At 38.5% G+C, this 18,614-nt stretch overlaps 1 protein-coding gene across 3 annotated transcripts; it reads right to left on the bottom strand.

Moving 5' to 3' along the window:
• Positions 1-830: 830 nt before the first annotated feature.
• On the bottom strand, positions 831-9,802 carry LOC131319610 (U-box domain-containing protein 32). 3 transcript variants are annotated; one of them, XM_058349956.1, is made up of 9 exons: positions 9,157-9,802; positions 8,618-8,739; positions 7,779-7,894; positions 7,406-7,510; positions 4,772-5,072; positions 4,361-4,510; positions 3,258-3,785; positions 2,040-2,759; positions 831-1,275 (listed from the first exon to the last, which is right to left on the bottom strand). In XM_058349956.1, the coding sequence occupies exons 1-9, from the start codon at positions 9,344-9,346 to the stop codon at positions 1,093-1,095; spliced, it is 2,415 nt and encodes an 804-aa protein (XP_058205939.1). In that variant the 5' UTR covers positions 9,347-9,802; the 3' UTR covers positions 831-1,092. The 3 variants fall into 3 exon arrangements, with proteins under 3 accessions (XP_058205939.1, XP_058205940.1, XP_058205942.1); XM_058349957.1 differs by having other exon boundaries at positions 8,624-8,739; XM_058349959.1 differs by having other exon boundaries at positions 4,772-5,036; positions 9,157-9,753.
• Between the last annotated feature and the right edge of the window lie 8,812 nt (positions 9,803-18,614).

The following is an 18,614-nucleotide window of genomic DNA, read 5'->3' as shown; positions in this document are numbered from 1 at the left end:
TCAATTTGTCTTGTAATTGAAAGCATATAGTATGTAGACTTCCGTATTGAATCAAAAAAATAGATTTTCGTACCTTCTGAATAGGACTTCGGGAACATTCTAATTATGGTATGAATTTAAGTCAAAGTGAAATTTATCTAGAAGATTAGCAATAATTAAAGTGATATACGTCAAAGTACAATTTCATTAAAACTAGAGGAGTGCAAATTTTTCGGTATTTTTGTGGGACCCGGGGTGAGCTCCACGTGAATGCAGTGTAATTATGGCTTCTTCCAGTGATCCGCAAACCCAGCCGAACCTCATGGCCATGCCAACAACCCTTAACCATATTTCCATTGCCGTTAATCGAAAACAAGAAGAACATGACCAAACCTTCGGCAACATCAACTACATGACCCCCAGGCCCCAACCCACTTCAACGGGTGTCCAATTTTCTCTCTCTGTTTTCTTTTTCTCGTCTTCGTTTTCGTTTTATTTACGTCGGGTTAATTAGTACTTGGTCTTGGCATATGATATCTTCAATGTTGTTTTTTGTTTGGTAATCAAGAACCCAAGTTTTTTGGTAATCAAGAACAACGATATTATAGCTCTTGAAAAATGATGGAAAATCTTTGTAGAAACCCTTTTCTTCTTGAGAGGGTACTGCAACTGGTATGCTCCACAATAAATTCTCTCATAAATTTTCGATTCGGTCTTTTATATCACCTTGTGTTTCCGATTTCCTGCGGCATTTTAGACTTTCACGTTTCCACTTCCGGCTGTGTCGTTTCCTGCTTCTGTTTTGAGTATTGCCAATGATGATCCATAACTGAATAAATATGCATGTGCCATTCTGACGTGATTTTCATTTATATTGACAAAACCAAGAACCAAACATATCATCAGTTCGAGGGTCCAAGTTGAACCTGGATCCATGAAGTAATTCACTCATTTGAATTGGTCAGGGCAGTAAACATCATGTATATCAACCCGAGGTTCTTTTAAAATTTTTGATATTCAACCGACTCGTATAGTGGATTCACCTTTCTGTGCATGAAATCGTATAATCTATATCAGCTATCACCATGTAGAGCTAGACAAATGAAAAAAGTGTTAGGACTGTTGCTGCCACTCCTGAATTGCATAGGAAAGGGCGTAATTGGGGATCAGGTCGCAGTGGTCGAGCTTAAGGTTTGTCATCGGCGAAGTTATGTGGTCGCTATTCAACCATCCTTTTATTGCGTCTGCTTCGTATGTAAAACCATCTGCTGCTATCTGTGGATCTTTCATGACTTCCTGGATAAAGAAATACAACAGCAAAGATATATATAAGAGGCAGAAATAGATGAAGCCCAGGTCCCCAGTTGTACCAGTGGATTCAGTTGTCATGGACTCATGGCCATACACTGTAAGTTTCCTGTTCTACGTTTCAACGCATAAATCACCATGATTCTGTTCTCCTAAGCTGTTTTTGGTTGTTGGAATTGTAGAGTGCTTAAAGACGAAATTTTAACAGAAATATTCTTCGCTCCATTAAAAACATCCAAACACAGCCTCAAACTCTGGGCATTATTCCCACTGGCCAGCCACAACCCAGTGAAAACTGAAAAAGTATGAGACCAGTGATCTCATCCTTTTAAAGCGAAAGGAGGAATCATGGGAAGAGCATCAGTTGCATCATTGACCACAATTACGTCCGGTCAAGGGTACAATTATATGCTATGATTCTGTTCTCTTAAGCTGAGTATGGATGTTGGTTTAGTGTACTGAAATATGAAGGGGTTTTGTAGACCTAATTTTTCTTTCTTCTTTATATTTTTCTTTTCCTATATGACTCCCTCCACAAGTTCAACATCCAAACACAGGCTCGACGTCTTTGGCATTTGCATTGCCAAAGACGACCCCGTAGAAAAGGTGTGAGAGCACAGTCATCATATAAGACATGTATGCGCAAATTTCTAGTCAAACAGGCAGCAGTCTGCAATTGGTGATAAGGAAAAAAAGTGATGACGGTATAAATTGAAAAATACTAGAGCATTCATATTATGAACGATAATTACCTGGAAAATGGGACAGACAAAATGAGAGGGAATTCGGCCAGGTCCCTTGGAGTTTAACTTTGATGTACATGATTCCTTCATCAACTCAATCACACTCCATACTTGTGACACAAGGTCTGGCCGATCGTCCCGCTTGTCCACACAACACCTCAACGCCAAATGAGCCAAGGTTTTCGCTTCCTCAAGTGGCCACTCCCCAGCTCCAACGTCCAGCAATGCATTAAAGTTCTCCCTTTCTAGTGCGCATTTCACATCTTTCACCATCCCCAAGGCTGGTCTTCCAGTCAAAAGCTGTAACAGTACGATTCCAAATGAGTACACATCAGATTCTGCAGTAAGTTCTCCAGTCTCCAGAAAATCAGGTTCCACATACACAGAGGACTCCGGGTCAGTGGGGTTCACGTTTTGAGGGGCAAAACGATAGACCCACAAGTCACTGAGTTTGCTGACAAAGTTTGCATCAAGAAGGATACTTTTCGGTTTTACATTCCCGTGGACGATGCTAGGCCTACTAGAGTGGAGGAAGATGAGGACAGAACATATCTCACTGGCAATTTTTGCTCGAGTTTGCCATGTTAATGGGGGAGTTTTGCCATTGCGGACGAGGTGATCTTCAAGGCTGCCTTTTTCTAGGTACTCATAAATAAGTGACCTCGACTCTGGGCAGGTACCAATCAAGGTCACGAGGTTTGGATGCCTCACCCTGCCTAGAGTCCATGCCTGTATTAAAACAACAGAGGTGAAGTGAATTAAAGTTGTACCTTTTGAAGGAAAACACGAGGATTTTTGTTACATTATTGCACAAATTACATCAGAACACAACAATGCACTGTTGAATCAGAGGTACTATAACATCAAGCAGATTTCATACCCAAGCCTAAAAACCATAAGAGTTGGATAGGTTTAGATGCCATCAAACTATCCAGTTAGAGTAAACATTAGATTTTACAGAAATCATTCTCTTACACTAGTATGTTTAATCTACTGCACTAGGCTTCAGATTATGTTGTGAAGACTAAATAATATAGGTGACTCCAACCTCTAAATGCTTGCAGTACCATATGGAAAAAGAGGAGAAAAGAATGAAGAAAACAATCATCCTCAATCCTACTATGACATTAACCCACAGTTCATAAAAAGATATGGTTTCCTTTTCTTGCATGATGATCATGCAGACAATATAATGAAGACATTCACAGGAATATTTGATGTATTTACCTCATGTTCAAATTCCACATGGCCTTGAGAGCCATGGGAGGGCAGCATTTTAATAGCAACTTTAAGATGACGAAGAATCCCCTTATAAACACTCCCATATCTCCCATCCCCAATCTTCCAGGACGGGTCGAAATCCCGTGTCGCCTCATTAATCTCCCAGAAGGAGAAAGCGGAAAACTGTAGCTTGGATGGGTCTGCAGCATCCTTTTTCACCAATCTCCTTGGTCCATTAATTTCTCCTTTTACTTTGTCACGCTCGATCCGTAGCTTATCCCGTTTTTCCTTGAATGTCTTCAAGAGTTCTACAGCCTGAACAATCTTCTCACCTAACTCATCCTCAACAGAATGAGATTCCCTGAGTTGGCTCTCTAGAACTTGTTTTTGGTCATGGACCATCTGGAGTTCTTTTGTGTATTGATCATGCAGATTCTTCATACTTTCTAAATCCTGTTTTTGTCTGGCCAGGACTTCCTCCATTTCTTTTCTTTCCTTTCTCTCTTTCATGCACAAACTTTCTAGATCTTCAGCCTGTAACAAGGCACTTGCGAAGTAAGATGTCACTATTTAGAGCATCTGTTACAAGGTTCATGCTCTCAAGTTAAATTAGTCATATTTTATTTGCGAAATCTATGGAGTACTGCTATTTACACCGACCGGCCCATACCGACGGTGTACCGACGGCCGCGCGTGGCCATCTCCGGCCACCGGACGGCCGATCCGATCCGATCCGTCCAAAAATTTAAAAAAAAAAAACCGAGGGGCCCAACGCGGGAATCAACGGCATCCGATGTGTGTAGGGTGCTTGATCTAAATACCCTATTTTTTGTGTATATATGTATAGATTCCCGCGTTGGGCCCCTCGGTTTTTTTTTTTTAAATTTTTGGACGGATCGGATCGGCCGTCGGTACGGTTTCCCTACAAAAATGGTCGGTACACATAGGATTTCCGAAATCTATGTGTATTTACATATGACTATAAAAAGTGTAACGTACTTTAGTTGCAGAAAAGGGATCAAATGATGTGCCACTCAAAATTAAATCCTAACCATACTGGTATAGCTTTTAATTGGAGCCTTCAGAGATTTCAAGGACGAGTTTTTTACCTTGCGTAAAGCCTCCATGGCATCTTCTTCGGCTTTCCACCGTCTCAATGACTCTTCAAATGCTTTCTTCTTTGAATGTTCAGCATCTGTGATAGCATGTTCTTGTCTACCATGAATTTCAGAAGTAGCGAGTCCCTTGGATTTTCCTTCCTAGAGAATTCATGAAGATACAAATTAATATGAAGATCTAAAAGAGATTTAATTGAGGGAGTCCAGTCAAGTCTAGAGTTCCAGTGTCTGCAGACGATAATTTCCTAGATCAAGATCAGTCTCTTCAACTCATTTGTAAAGGAAAGTAGTCAACAAATGCATCTTTTTCAAATTAAGAGACTCAAACCTCAGCGAGTAGAAGTATTCAGAGTTCAAATGAGACTGATATTACTGATTATATGCTAGAAAATGGTGGCGTACCAGCAAAACTACAGCTGATGGATGATCAAGATGGTCTTGGACCTTGTTTGATGAGGGTAAAGGTGACCCATGTCCTCCCATCTCATCCATCACCAAGGGGTTTGGTTCTAAAATACCAACCACTTTGTCAGTGGACTGCACCAAAACCTGAGAAGTGAACACCTTTGACAGGCCCTCCTGTTCATCAACTTCCTCGTTTGATTTTGCACGACTCCATAATAGCTTTGTGTCACTACTACTCGTAGAAGAAGGCAATGTCATGATGCTTTGCACATGGGAGATAAGGTTGCCATCACTAGCTCTTCAACGGGAAAAATAGTCAGATCTAATAAAATCAATTGAGATGTCCCCATTATAAACAGATTGTGATACGGAGTATTTCTCATTAAAAAAAATCTCTGATGAGTTGTATGTTTTCTATTCTCTATGGACTTGTCAGGTGGTGTTCCGGTTTACCCCCTTAAAAAGTAAGTACTTATTTGCAATTTTCAAGCTTAAAAATAATAGGCTTATTGAAATAAAAAAACATGCAATATGGATCTTGTTTGATAGACCTTGCAAAAAAAAATTGAAAAATTATGTTTGTAAATTCATTATTTTTAAGCTTGAAAATAGGTCCTTATTTTTTAAGTACTTATTTGTGAAAGTGGAACGGGGCCTCAATGTGCTCCACTGACATAGCAGTAAATGCAAGAAATTAGTAGATACAATGCAAAGTAGCACACTGTAAAGATCACGTCCTCAAAACATTGAAAATTCTGTCCTACAAAGCTTTCAAGTCTATAGGAAAGTAACCGATAAACTGGAAGATACCCGACAGAAGAAAATGATGACCAGGAAGATTTCCTGCTTATCGTAGCAAGTGTTATGTAGAATATTTGTGTAATTACTCAAAGTATCTGAAAGTCAACGAAAGGCCAATGTCATTATGCACCTAACTGTATCGAAGGTCCATTTCTATGTACATGTGGTGTTCTTCCAGGTGTTTCTAATTGTCGCTAATTTAAACACACCCCTACATCAAATTAGATAATTTAGGCACATAGCTGATTGACATTAGGCAACCAGCTTACACAAGTATTATATTGGTCAGACCACCTCACTTCGCCTGAATATATTACCAATGGCCAATTGGCTGCCATTAAACAAAACATGGATTTAAAATCACCATGACCACAAAGAGAAATTTCTGAGATGGACATCAATGCTGTGATTAACAATAAAGAGTAGGAGATGAAATTTAATACTCAACGTGTATAATGCCATACCACATTGACCCAGTAGCAAGTTGAACAAACATTACATGTAGATAGCTTGGTGAGCGATAAATCAATTGCAGGAAGCTAAAGTTATATCTGAAACAGATAGTCCTGTGTACCCCCAAGTCCTTAATGCATTGATAACCAAAATGTGGTCATTCCCATATCCCAACGAATTGAGGTCAACCGCAAGAATCCCTTTATACCCTTATCTCTCACTAGGCCAAGCAAAAGAATATAGGAATACTAGAGCTGCAAAAATTATATGTGTGCATTTGTGCCAATGCATGAATAATTAATGATAAGTGCCGAAATATTGATATTTTGGCCCTCTAAACTACACTTGTTAGCCATTTATATATGTTACTTGATATTAATTTTGCTTTTATTTCGTTTATAGGTTGATCGAGTTCATTGTCCAAGATTTTGGATAAAAACAAGAGTTTAATGATGTTCGGGGTCAAAGTGCAGAGTTACTCAAAATTCAATTGCCAATTAATAATTACATAAAGTCCCATGGACCTCTTATGTAGTTAATGCTTTAAACCCTACCTAAGGAGTATATAGCTTACTGTGACTTCGGCAGAAAAAAGATCTCTCGGCTGGGGAAGTCAGTTCTTGGACGAGCACGACATCATAGAAAAGAATCCAGCTCCCATGGCCGGCTAACTCCATTCTCTAGGGGAAAGATGAAGTCCAGTATCAAGTAACTTTGTATATGTATAGGTTTAGGCTTTAATATTCGGATCGATTGTTTAACTAGAACTCGTTTCATTTTTATGGAATGATTTTAATTCTTTCAACATGTTTCATATTTATATATCGCGGTTTTCAAATACGGAGTTAAACAATGGTATTCTTTGATTGAGTTTGGGTGATTGAGATGGATTATGCTTGTATGACGGATCGTGCCGTTAGGCGGCTTGACCAGGCTAGTGAGACGGTCCATGCTACGGGATAGTCCATGCCGATTGGCGATTGGCAACCCGATTTATTATCTTGACAATTGTCAGAAGGGATTGCAAGCCCTAATGATGGTATTTAATGATTTGAATGTTAAACCTAGCCTATGCTTGTATTTAATGATTTTATGAGGTCGGGGTGGATTCGAAACCCTAGGTCTTTTTTCCATCAGTTTCTAAATCAATTAATTAGTTGCTTTCTTAATTAATTAGTTTTCCAAAATCAAACAACTCAAATCTTTTTCCTCCAAATTAATATAGAAATCAATCGAAATTATAGTAACTTTGCCATATTGTCCCTGTGGATTGACACTCGGTCTTGACCACTATTCTACGGAGTAGTAGTTAACTCCAAGGTTTTATAAATATATTTTTGACACGGAACGATGCGGTCACTTAACATGCTGATATACCTTGTATAGATGAGGCTTCCATTGCAAACAAACCAAATGTTACAGGAAACTGGAGCTTGTTCGCACACAAAGGTGGCTTTCTTGGACTTGAGCTCTGACAGTTGCCTGCAAATTACAAACTCAATTACTCCCTGTAGTAGTATGGAACATGACAAGCTGAACTCATATTTGAAGTTCCTTAACTTATGCCACTCAATATGCTAGGAACCTAATGTGAGGAACACAGCTGCATAGTTTACATCCCTGCAGAACTTATTCGATACATTTTAAGAACTTAATCTACAATTTGAAGACGCTGTATCCCTAATAACCCTATGATATACTCAATGACTTTGATCATTTTAAGTGACTAACTAAGGTGGAAGTTTCATACTTGGAATAGTGCTTATCTGCTGCTGCTCCCATGACAAGCCATCTGATATCGTGCTGAGCGACAAGGTGCACAATTCCTTTCTCTACATTGTCCATTTCCATCCATACTTTACCTGCCTGCACGTCAAAACGGTAGACGATAAATAATCTATTATAATATATAAAGGGAGAGCACAACTTGGTGTTTTTTCCTTCCCAAACTTGTCCATGAGAATATTTTATCTACAATCTAAATGTTTCTTCCTTCAGTTATTCTTATGGGCAAACTAGTAAAAACAAAAGTGCAAACTACCCAAAATATATCTGCCCATGTCCCCAACTGCTCCCAGTCTCCCATATTCAATAACCCAATATTCGAATTGTGCTTCCATGTCGATGAGAGAGCACAACAGAAAAAGAGAATCTAATTGACAATGGAAGTGAGTAGATTCAGAAATGTACTCTTTGGTGATGCATCCACACTTCTACGCTGCATCAGAGTGACACTGGGCAGCAGTTACGTATGTCTGCACTTCTCCTACTTTCAAGGTGTTTATATTTGATTTCGTAGAAAGTTTTTGATGAGTTTCCTTACTTCGATTTTATATCGTAGGAAAGTTTTTGACTGCCAAATTAAAGATTGGAAAAGTTACAGAGGAAATACACACTAAAACCAGTTTGAATTTTCCATTGTGTGTGGGTTTCTTCGCATAGTTGGCTGAATGATCTAAACATTACCTGCCAACAATTTAATGTTACTAACTTGCAAGAGATAATTATTTTTATGATTCGTGTTCTACTTTCTTTTGTGGAATTCCTAATTATCGCCATATTTGATGAAAAGAAAATGAAGAATAATACCCCTACTTGGGCTAGAATCAATAAGTATTGATTTAGAAGCTTGTCCATCTTCTGCCACTCAAGTTCCTGCAAGGCCTTCACTGCTTGTTGCTTCAGTCTATTGATTGAGAACTTCCCATTTACTGTAAAAATAAAAAAAAATAAAAAAAAATAATAATAATAAAATAAATAAATAAAACATATCAGATCTTCTTGAAATGCATGGCCGGAGCCATCAAATTTTCAGACTAAGCCGTAACAAATAACATAGAAGTCACAAAAAGTTTTAAGGGAAAATTTGAGACCACAAAAAAGTTTTAAGGGAAAGTTTGGAAATTCCCAGCTACACCATAATTTCATAAACTGGAAGGTTTTAATCCTATGAATGCGTATAAAGGTATAAGCAAGCATAAGCCAAAAACCTCCCCCCAAAATATGATCAAATTAACTTGAATTTGATTCAATTGAAGCTTCTTTTCTTTTTTCTTTTGGTAATTCAATTGAAGTTTTTTTGAAGCAAAATTCAAATTAATTTGCTTGAAATTAAGTGATAGACTTACTGAGTGTGATTGAATGTGCTGGCTCGTGAACATGAAGAAGGCAAATTTTCTTCCCGGAAAATCTCTGCAACGCCCACAACAGCGCCGATTTGCTGTCCTTCACTTTCTTCCCCACCGCCACGAATACGGTACTCTCCACATCACACAACCCCTCAGTCTTAATTTCCCCCTCGCACCCACCTCCCATCATCAACTCCAACCCACCAAAAAAAACTCCTCAAAATCAATCGCTCATACCCACATAAAATTTCCAAACTTGATTCGACGGAAGCCCTTGTTCTTGTCAATGGCGAGGGATCGTCATTGGTATTGAAGATTAATCGCACGGTGGAGATGATGGTTGGTAGAAACGACAAGGTTAATTCCTTTTTGGAGAAGTTATTTAAGTAGAAGGGAATAATGGAATCAATACTTTTTGAGAAAAAGGAGAAGATTGCATTCGAGTTTGTGATGAGAACTTAAGAAAACAGATACTCCTACAAAAGAGTTGAAAACTTCTGCTATCTTTCTCGTCCTTTCTCTTCCACTTTCTCTCTCCGTAAATTCTCTTGGTCGATCAAGTACCCATTAGCGAATTTCCTAAAATCAATGCGTGTTGAATTATTGGCTAGATTAGTCGAAGGTTTGATAATACTCCCCAGTCTCCATTCCATTTTGTTTTTTCGAGTTTCCTTTTATATTTTTTTGGAAAAGCGGTATAAATTAAGTTTCCTTTTTGAAAAGTTCCAAATTGTTTACAATTTTTTTCATAACTAAAAACCCTAAAAAAGCCAAGTTTCAATTATACTTTTCTAATTTCGAGTTGAAAGAAATACCAAGATTAACACAGAACCAAGCAAAAGGGTATCTTTGAAAAATTTAAGCATTTTTCAACCCAAAAACTTTTAGTCAATAAAATGGGATAATTCCGGTAATTAGAAAATAAATTGGGCCGGATGGAGGGTGGGTTCTTTTTTTTTGTTTTTATTCAAATGTTTTGTGTATTTGTTACTTTTGCGTCAAATTTTTGTGACTTATTGATTCCTCTCGACGAGAGGATACATCTGGAGTATTTGTTTGACTTGGTAATGGATATGATTGGTTAGAGCATCCGCAATGTAATAATCAAAAATGAATAATCAAAACTTGTCACATTAATTTTTGATTATTCATTTAGAGGGTTGCTAAAGTTAGTAATGTGAAGTCCCACATTGTTACTTTTGATTATTCAAATGCCTAAATTTGATTATTGGTTAGGAGGTTGCTAATTTTGATTATTGTAATGTAAATATTTTTTTAAGCACGCATTATTAACTTTAACAATTTTTTGATTTTGATTATTGCATTTGTGGATGCTCTTAGTGTAATATTGCAGCAAGTTTAGCGTGGATTCGAGCGTGGGTAATTTGGGCCCTTTCCGGAAGCCCCCTTTAGCGTTAAGCAACCAACCAAAACGAAATTAACGAATGTAACAAGTGTTGTCAAAAATCAGGTGGGTAGGTCATCTATTGGTTGACCTTGCTGTCCCAAGTCTGAAAGATTATTGACTGCCTTGCCTCTGGCACCATGCCAAGTGGTGTTTCAAACTTCTTCTTCACCACAATGCGTAGCGAAAGTCTCCTAACTTTTAGCATATGAGAAGGGGCCTTGGGCACCGCCTGCAACGCTGCCGGGGCATTGAATAATTTTTTGCAAGTTTAAACTAGTTTTGAAAACTCTTCGCTCTCTTTGTTCATGGCATGGGGTTTTTCCATAATTGAGTGATAGAAATCAATTTTTCAAAACACGTCTATTTTTGTACTCCTATAATAGTGTGGTGAAAACCCAACTATGTGATTGACATTGATATGTTTCAAAATTACACATCGAGAATGATTTGACCTTATTCGATTTGTGATTTTCAAATGCACTATCGTAAAATCAGATAATTATTTATTGGACGAAACTATATAATATTGTTTTTTAAAGAGAAGTCCAAACATATATCATCTAGAATTTGGACGGAGCATGGTAGTAGTTTATAAAGGGGGGGCTAATATAGAAGTTTTAAAATTCTGAAAGGATCAAGATACAAAATCTTTAAAAAAAAAAAAAAACAAAATATAGTACATAGAAAAATAAGGCTAGAAAATTTTGGAGATGTGGTCCTGCATGCGTGCACCACCCTTTATCTCCAAAACCGGATTGCCTGGTTCTCATTGATCGCAAGCCTTCAACTTATGATCCTAATTATCCATACAATATTAATCATTTGTTACTTTGATTAAAAATATAAGGGAGAGCACCTTTTTGGTTGGTACGTAGTTTTCAAGCTCAGCAACTTCTTCTTGGTTGTTTTGCTCATAGATAGCAACAAGCACGTCCCTATCATCATCGTAACACAAAAACTCCAATCGACATTTTTGTGGCTTGTTTGGTTTCAAACCCATTTGTATTTGATTGGCTGGTTCGTAATGGACATAAGCGTGCAAATAATGGTCCTAAGTATTCATCAAATAGTTTTTATTTTTCATGTTGTGCAAGCCAATTATAGTATTTTCATTTCTTTGGTAAATAAAAAATGAAAAGATGAATACTATATATTCTGTGGTGTTGTTTTCCACATAGCTATCATTGGACCGTAAGAAACTCCAATTCAACATATTTTGTACTTTGTATTATACGAAGTAGACAATAACAACTAGCCCAAGAGCCAAAATCTCCTAAGATCAAGAACAAGAAGCTATTATTTGGATTTCCAGAACAAATTAGTGGAAGATATTCTAGCTTTTATCGGGCAATATACTGTGAAGTCCCACGTCGGGAAAACATGGAAAGGTTAAGCAGGATATAAGGAAAGGCCGACCAATTATTATTATTATTAGGTAATATTAACCTAAGTTACAATTTTTGAGCCATGTGATTAAGGCTAAGTGCGGGTTGTTACAAGTAGTATCATGCTTGGATGGGCCCAAAAAGTGAGGAGCTTGAGGTGTTTGTTGTACGTAGACGGGCCCGACATGAGACGAGCTTGGGGTGTGCAGCGAGAACAACTTAAGTGGAGGAGATTGTAAAGTCTCACATGGGGAAACCACGGGTCCGACATGAAACAAGCTAAGAAAAGGCCCACCAGCCATTATTAACATGAATTATATTCCCTCCGTCCCATTTTAAGTGTCCTGCTTTGTAATTTCAACTTATTAAAAAGACATTATCATTATACCTTTCACATCAACTTTTTCCTCCATTTTCCCGGACGCGGGGGCTCTGCTGCCCAGGGTGGGCAGCAGCCCCTACCCACACTCACACACGGCACCGTTTCATCAAAGAAAAAAAAAAACTCTTCCGCTTGCAACCCTATGGAGCAGAAACGTGATTATGAGAGCCTTAGAGTTAAAATTTAATTATGTCTCTTTAGAATAATATGATCAGAATAATAAGATCTTCACGTCAATTCAAACGGATTGAAAATTGGAGCACGTAATTTTTTAATATATAAACGGTCTAAAAAATTAAGTGTGCCACTTTTTAATTCGTTTGAACAAGTACGAATATCTTATTATTCTAATCATATTATTTTAAAGAGATATAATTAACTTTTGTCTATAGGACTCTCATAATCACGTTTCTGATCTACAGGATCCTAAATAAAGAGCAGATACTTAATTATGAGAGTCCTAGAGACAAAAATTAATTATGAGGCTTTAGAATAATATAATTAGAATAATAAGATATTCGTACTTGTTCAAACGAATTAAAAAGTGGCACACTTAATTTTTTAGACCGTTTATATATTAAAAAATATGATTAAAAAATTAAGTGCTCCAATTTTCAATCCGTTTGAATTGACGTGAAGATCTTATTATTCTGATCATATTATTCTAAAGAGACATAATTAAATTTTAACTCTAAGGCTCTCATAATCACGTTTCTGTTCCATAGGATTGCAAGCGGAAGAGTTTGTTTTTTTTTTCATTTGATAAAATCGTGTGTGAGTGTGTGTGAGTGTGGGTAGGGGCTGCTGCCCACCCTGGGCAGCAGAGCCCCCGCGTCCCATTTTCCCTACTTACCCATCATCATTATACTTTTACTTACTAACTTTTCAAAATGGAATATACTTTTAAGGACAAAATAGTCAATGCACCAACTTTTATCCATTAACTTTACAAAATGGACACTTATTAAGGGACAATCTAAAATGGAATACCAGACTTTAAATACGGGACGGAGGGAGTATAAGTTTTTAACCACTTAATTGGGTTAACAGATCAACTGGAGCGAGTCGTTACATATATTACAGTTAATTGGCGAATTAGGTTCACATTTGTTGGCTATGAGTTCATGTCATTACCCAAATCCAAAGTGATTGAATCTGTGACATGACCAGTGATTTTAAAATCACCCCAGGCCTCTGATATCATACAACTGAAAATTTTACTAAAAGACCCATGTCTCTTAAAGAATAAAAAAATATTACAATCAGAATTGTCTATTGTGCATGTTATATACAACTTGCCAAACGTAGTCAGAGTTACTACCATTGTGGACCCAACATTCTGACACTATCAAAACAACTATCGCGACAACCACTGCTTAGTGCAGTTGGTCAGTCATTGCCTCCCCTTTGTGAAAGGTCTTGGGTTCGAGCCCCACAGAGAGCAGGGCCTTTAGGGGACCAGAGCTATGGATAGCTTCTGGTCTCTCCGTGCTAACTCTAACACCCCCACTAACCCCTGCTAATGTATATCGCCATGGCAAAAACAAAAAAACAAAAAAAAAACAACTATCGCGCAAGTTCTAATCACCAAAATTGTCTCTATAGAACAATCCGAACCCCAATGTCTGACAGCCAAGTAAATAAAATCACCATCATTGAAAAGACCTGCTTATCTTGCAATGATCTGAAATGGGTGGCTACATAACCATTTCAGTGAGAAATACGATATACAGAGATTACATAATTGCTGGAACTAATCAAATAAAATAGGTATAATCATAAACTTTTCAACAAGATCAAATGTAGGTCTCCAAACTCGAAAATCATGTGATTTTCACAACGCAAGTTTCAAATATGCAAATCATAGAATTCAGAATCCAACAACAATTTTCAGGTTCGAAACTGTTAAACCAAAAAAGATCCATCATGGGCGGTAAGCCGGCAGCAAATGGGGGAGATGATATCAAATCCAAATCAATCAAGGATACCCGGCAGTATCCATTGGTAGGCACCAAAATATATCAACATAGCTCATCAGAGCTCTTCGCCCAGATGTTACTCCAAAATCTTTTATCCACTTTTCCTTTTTAGATTAATCTCATGCTTGCTTATTTTGAAACTTTTTTTTTTCCACGATTCATAATTTTTTTTTACTCAACACAGCAATAAAGAAATAATCACAAAATAGTTGAGAGAATATTATGTAACCAAGGTATATCGTACTCACTTGACAAGTGAACCACAAATCACCATGAATACAATTATTGACCGTCACCTGCCTGACCACATAATTGCGCAACAATATTAATGACCTATTTAACCAATTTGATTAAGCCTCTTGACTTGTAAAAATTCTCCGAAATGGGTATATGGTCATACGGGACCGATCTCGAATATTTTTACCATTATAATCGGGGTGTCCAAAGTAAAATATAGGAGTGTCCTACGATCATTTTATGGCTGCCAAAATCATTCACCTTATGCTCATTATATAACCTTTTTCCTTCTTATTATTATCATTATAGAATAAAAAGAGCCTATAAACGAGGAGAGTGAGGGAGAGCCGAGTGATTTCGGGTGAGCTCACTAGAGGAGTGGGGAGGTCAAGGGACAACCCAAAGGTGGCCCGACGTCGATGGCGGTCGACAGATGGTGACACGATATTGGTGGTGGTAATGGTAGCGTGTAGTGGTGTACCATGAGGGTGGCGGTGTTGTGACTAGTGGTGGAGTTGTGGTGGTCGCAGTCGTATAAGAAAGAGAGAACTCACCTCTAGGGTCGGCCCTGGGGTAAGCCTTGCTAGCCCTCGATCTTGGGCAACCCCGCAACCCCAAAAAAAAAAAAAAATTTAAGTAACATATAGATACCAAAAAGTTTCCCATACTGGTACAGGTGATTGCCATGGTGCGGTGGTCATGCAAGCGGCTAAAGTTTTGGGTGGACCAAGTTCGATTCCGAAGGAGATCCCTTGTTCCACTCCCATCCGGATAGGGGCTTGTTCGATTCATCTCAATCGTTGATTTGCGAAATCAACGGCCGAGAAGAGTCGGACAGGGGATCCGATCTCGTTCAATTCTTGGTCCTCCCGCGCCACTTTCTCTTTTTCCTCCTCTTTTGTTCTACCTTGTTTTATTTTCCCTCCTAATGCATAATATTGCGAACATTAACTTACTTTGTTGAAAATTTTTGATTTAACAAACACAACAATAATGTATAAGTGATATGTTCTTACATTTTATTAAAAAAAAAGTCACAAATCGAGCGAGCTAACATGATTTTTATTTTTACCTTCAAACTAGCATTTTGCAAGAGAGATTAAAGAGATTGTCTATGATTTCAATTGAAAATGAGATGCCGTTCCACTAAAAGCATTTTTAGGCATTTGGGGCTTTTTTAACTTCTTACACTTTTTACGATAGGTCATTTTCCTCACATATATCAACTAAAAATCTCAAAAGTTAGCGGAAAGGGTCCCGAGTTCTTGGATAAGTAAAATACAATAACTCAATTGAAAATTTTGCTTCAAAAAATGTAAGGAGAATTTATTTTCTTTGAATCGGATCGTGCTAATCATAAAACACTATAACCGGAATTTATATTTTGATGTTGATTTTTTTATGTTATTCAAGCTAAAATAATAATGTAATTTTGATTTTTTTTATTTTGTACTTGTATATTTTTTTTTTATTTTGTATGACTTAATTATGAATGGGCACCAAAGCATGAGATTGGGTTAGGGCAATCCAAATGTCAGAACTGACGACACTGCTCACCTCAGAGAGAGAGAGTGTGTGTTGCCGAAGAGGTACGCTGAAGTGGTGTGGTTCGACGGAGCGGGTGCCTTCAAGGAGGAAAGGAGGGACGGATTATACGGGTAAGGAGAGAGAGAGAGAGAGAGAGAGAGAGAGAGAGGGTGTGTTTGAGTGGGAATTATGGCAGAGAGAACTTCGGTTAAGTGAGTGAGAGAGTATTTGTTGTATGTTGTAATTCTAGCTAGTTGGAAAAATAAATACTCAGGAAGAGTATTTATAAGCTGAGCAAATGAAAACTTGATAGTCCACGTAGCCCAGCTCCAAATAATTAATAGTGAGTAACACTACAGGTACAGAAATTTTGGGACCGAATCCGGACCGACGGCCGCCGGCGAGCCATCTCCGGCCACCGGACGGCCGATCCGAGCCGTCCAAAAATTCTAAAAAAAAAAACCGAGGGGCCCCACGCGGGAATCAACGTCATCCGAGGTGTGTAGGGTGGGGTGCTCCGATCAAGCACCCTACACACCTCGGATGACGTTGATTCCCGCGTGGGGCCCCTCGGTTTTTTTTTTTAGAATTTTTGGACGGCTCGGATCGGCCGTCCGGTGGCCGGAGATGGCTCGCCGGCGGCCGTCGGTCCGGATTCGGTCCCAAAATTTCTGTACCTCTATCATTTTTGTAATTAATGAGTTAATATCCTCCCACTACTGCCTTGTCTGCCAAATTATTGGTTTGCATTAATGAAGAAGTCTCGAGACTTCATCAGTCGGCCAAAAAAAATCTTTGCCGACAGTGCGAGCTAGTTTGGAAAAATCTAGCCGATAACTCTGTATTCAGCCCCAGATTATTTACGCTGCTCGGATTTCATTCAGAGATAAATTCTCAAAAGCTACTGTCGATGGTAAAAAAAAATATAATTGTTTTGAATCTAGTAGCGGTGACAGAAATGTCAAGAAGGGTTTTAAAAATTTCTTTTTGAAAAAAAAATTGGGTTATCACAGTTCACCCTTCATATTTTCCTAAGAGAAAAACAATGTTTATCAAGTTTTGGCCGAGCCTGGGTAAACTTTACCAACCCGGGTAACCCCAACGCGTTTAGCAAGTGGGCGTGAAAAATCTAAATTTTGGGATCACTTGAGAATTTGCCCATTCGTTTTTAGACTCCCGAATTAATCAAAATATGCGCAAGTTAACATGGACATCCGGTTATTAAAAAAAAGAAACTTGACCAACCCGTGTTACGTACGCTCATCAGTGCTTATTATGATCATTACATGCACACTAGTTACGATCATCCCAGTTGACTTTTTGTAAGAGTATAATCAGATTTCCTTACGTATACGCAACCCTGAAGTCTGAACGCCGGATAAGCACAACTGTTCCAACTTCCAAGACCCATTTAAGGGCCGACATTAATATGGGACATTATTAATGTTCGACTAAAACAATGAACAATGCAAAACAAATCCGATTAAAAAAAAAAAACGAAAGAAGAATCTGCCAATCGGTCACAAAATTGCCTATTAAACATAATAAAATAGGGTGTTGTTTATGAAAGGAGCGTTGAAATTATTTCTCTTTAAAGTAATTGAGTGAAATGATCGGTTTTTGGCTTCGGCAATATCTAATTCCTTGACCTCCCAATTAGAAGTGTAAAGAGGATAAAATAATTTGATCACATGACACGTTGACCGAGACGACAAGTGGCACATTGCTCGAAACAACTATTGAGACAAGTGGCGACCCCAAACCAAAGTTGCCCAACTCATGAGCCTTTTAGCCAAGAAACCCATCTCCAACCGAATGCCTTGGGCGAATAGCTTGCCACGTGGCTTGGCCACACTGACTTAGCCAGCTGAATGACCTAGAACCGAAAACGCCTAGCTTGGCCGAAAGACTTGGCTACCAAAAGGCCAAGACCAAACGCCTGGCTGCTAAAAGCCAAGAACCGAATGACCTAGCCAACTATATGACTTGGCTACCAAATGAGTTTGTCTGGTTGCTAGCCAAGGCCACAAGCCATGAGTGCGAGCCACAAGCCACAGCCTTGGCCACCCTGTCCTTAGCCACCTCAGCTTTGGCCTTGGCCGCGTTAACATTGTAGAAACGTGGCCACACGTGACAGACTTCAAACGTGGCTGCAAGTGAGGGGGGATGTTAAGAAAATGAATTCCATATTGCTTGAGAGTGGAATGAGTGATCACTTAATAACATCTGAGACCTCTCCACTCATTGCCAATTGGCTTTGAGATGGATATAAAGTTTTCACAAACCTTGGTCGTGAGCCATGGCATTAGCCACGAGTAATGGCCTTGGCCGCAAGCCATAACCTTGAGTGCGACCCAATTTGGTTAAGAGATGCCGACAGGAGACCGATCGTGACTCCCCGATGTCTTGGACATGACACAAAAAAATGTTGGCACTCTAAACAACTTGGCCCGGATAATATTCCGCTAAAATCGACTTGGCAAGACCCGAGGAGGATCCATTAGAGGCTTGGTCTCGATAATGGCAAAACCGAGAACATG

This window comes from Rhododendron vialii, chromosome 3a (assembly GCF_030253575.1).
Source record: "Rhododendron vialii isolate Sample 1 chromosome 3a, ASM3025357v1".
Taxonomy (NCBI): Eukaryota; Viridiplantae; Streptophyta; class Magnoliopsida; order Ericales; family Ericaceae; genus Rhododendron; species Rhododendron vialii.
Note: the sequence above shows the minus strand (reverse complement) of the source record. Positions and strands in the feature narration are given on the sequence as shown.

What these genes read in the sequence shown, in the direction of transcription:
- LOC131319610 (XM_058349956.1), bottom strand. Translation starts at nt 9,346, where the DNA reads ATGATGGGAGGTGGGTGCGAGGGGGAAATTAAGACTGAGGGGTTGTGT. An exon ending in CCATGGAGGCTTTACGCAAG is followed by an intron (nt 3,786 to 4,360) that starts GTAAAAAACTCG and finishes GCCTTGTTACAG; the next exon opens with GCTGAAGATCTAGAAAGTTT. An exon ending in TTGTCTGTCCCATTTTCCAG is followed by an intron (nt 1,276 to 2,039) that starts GTAATTATCGTT and finishes TTCTTTATCCAG; the next exon opens with GAAGTCATGAAAGATCCACA.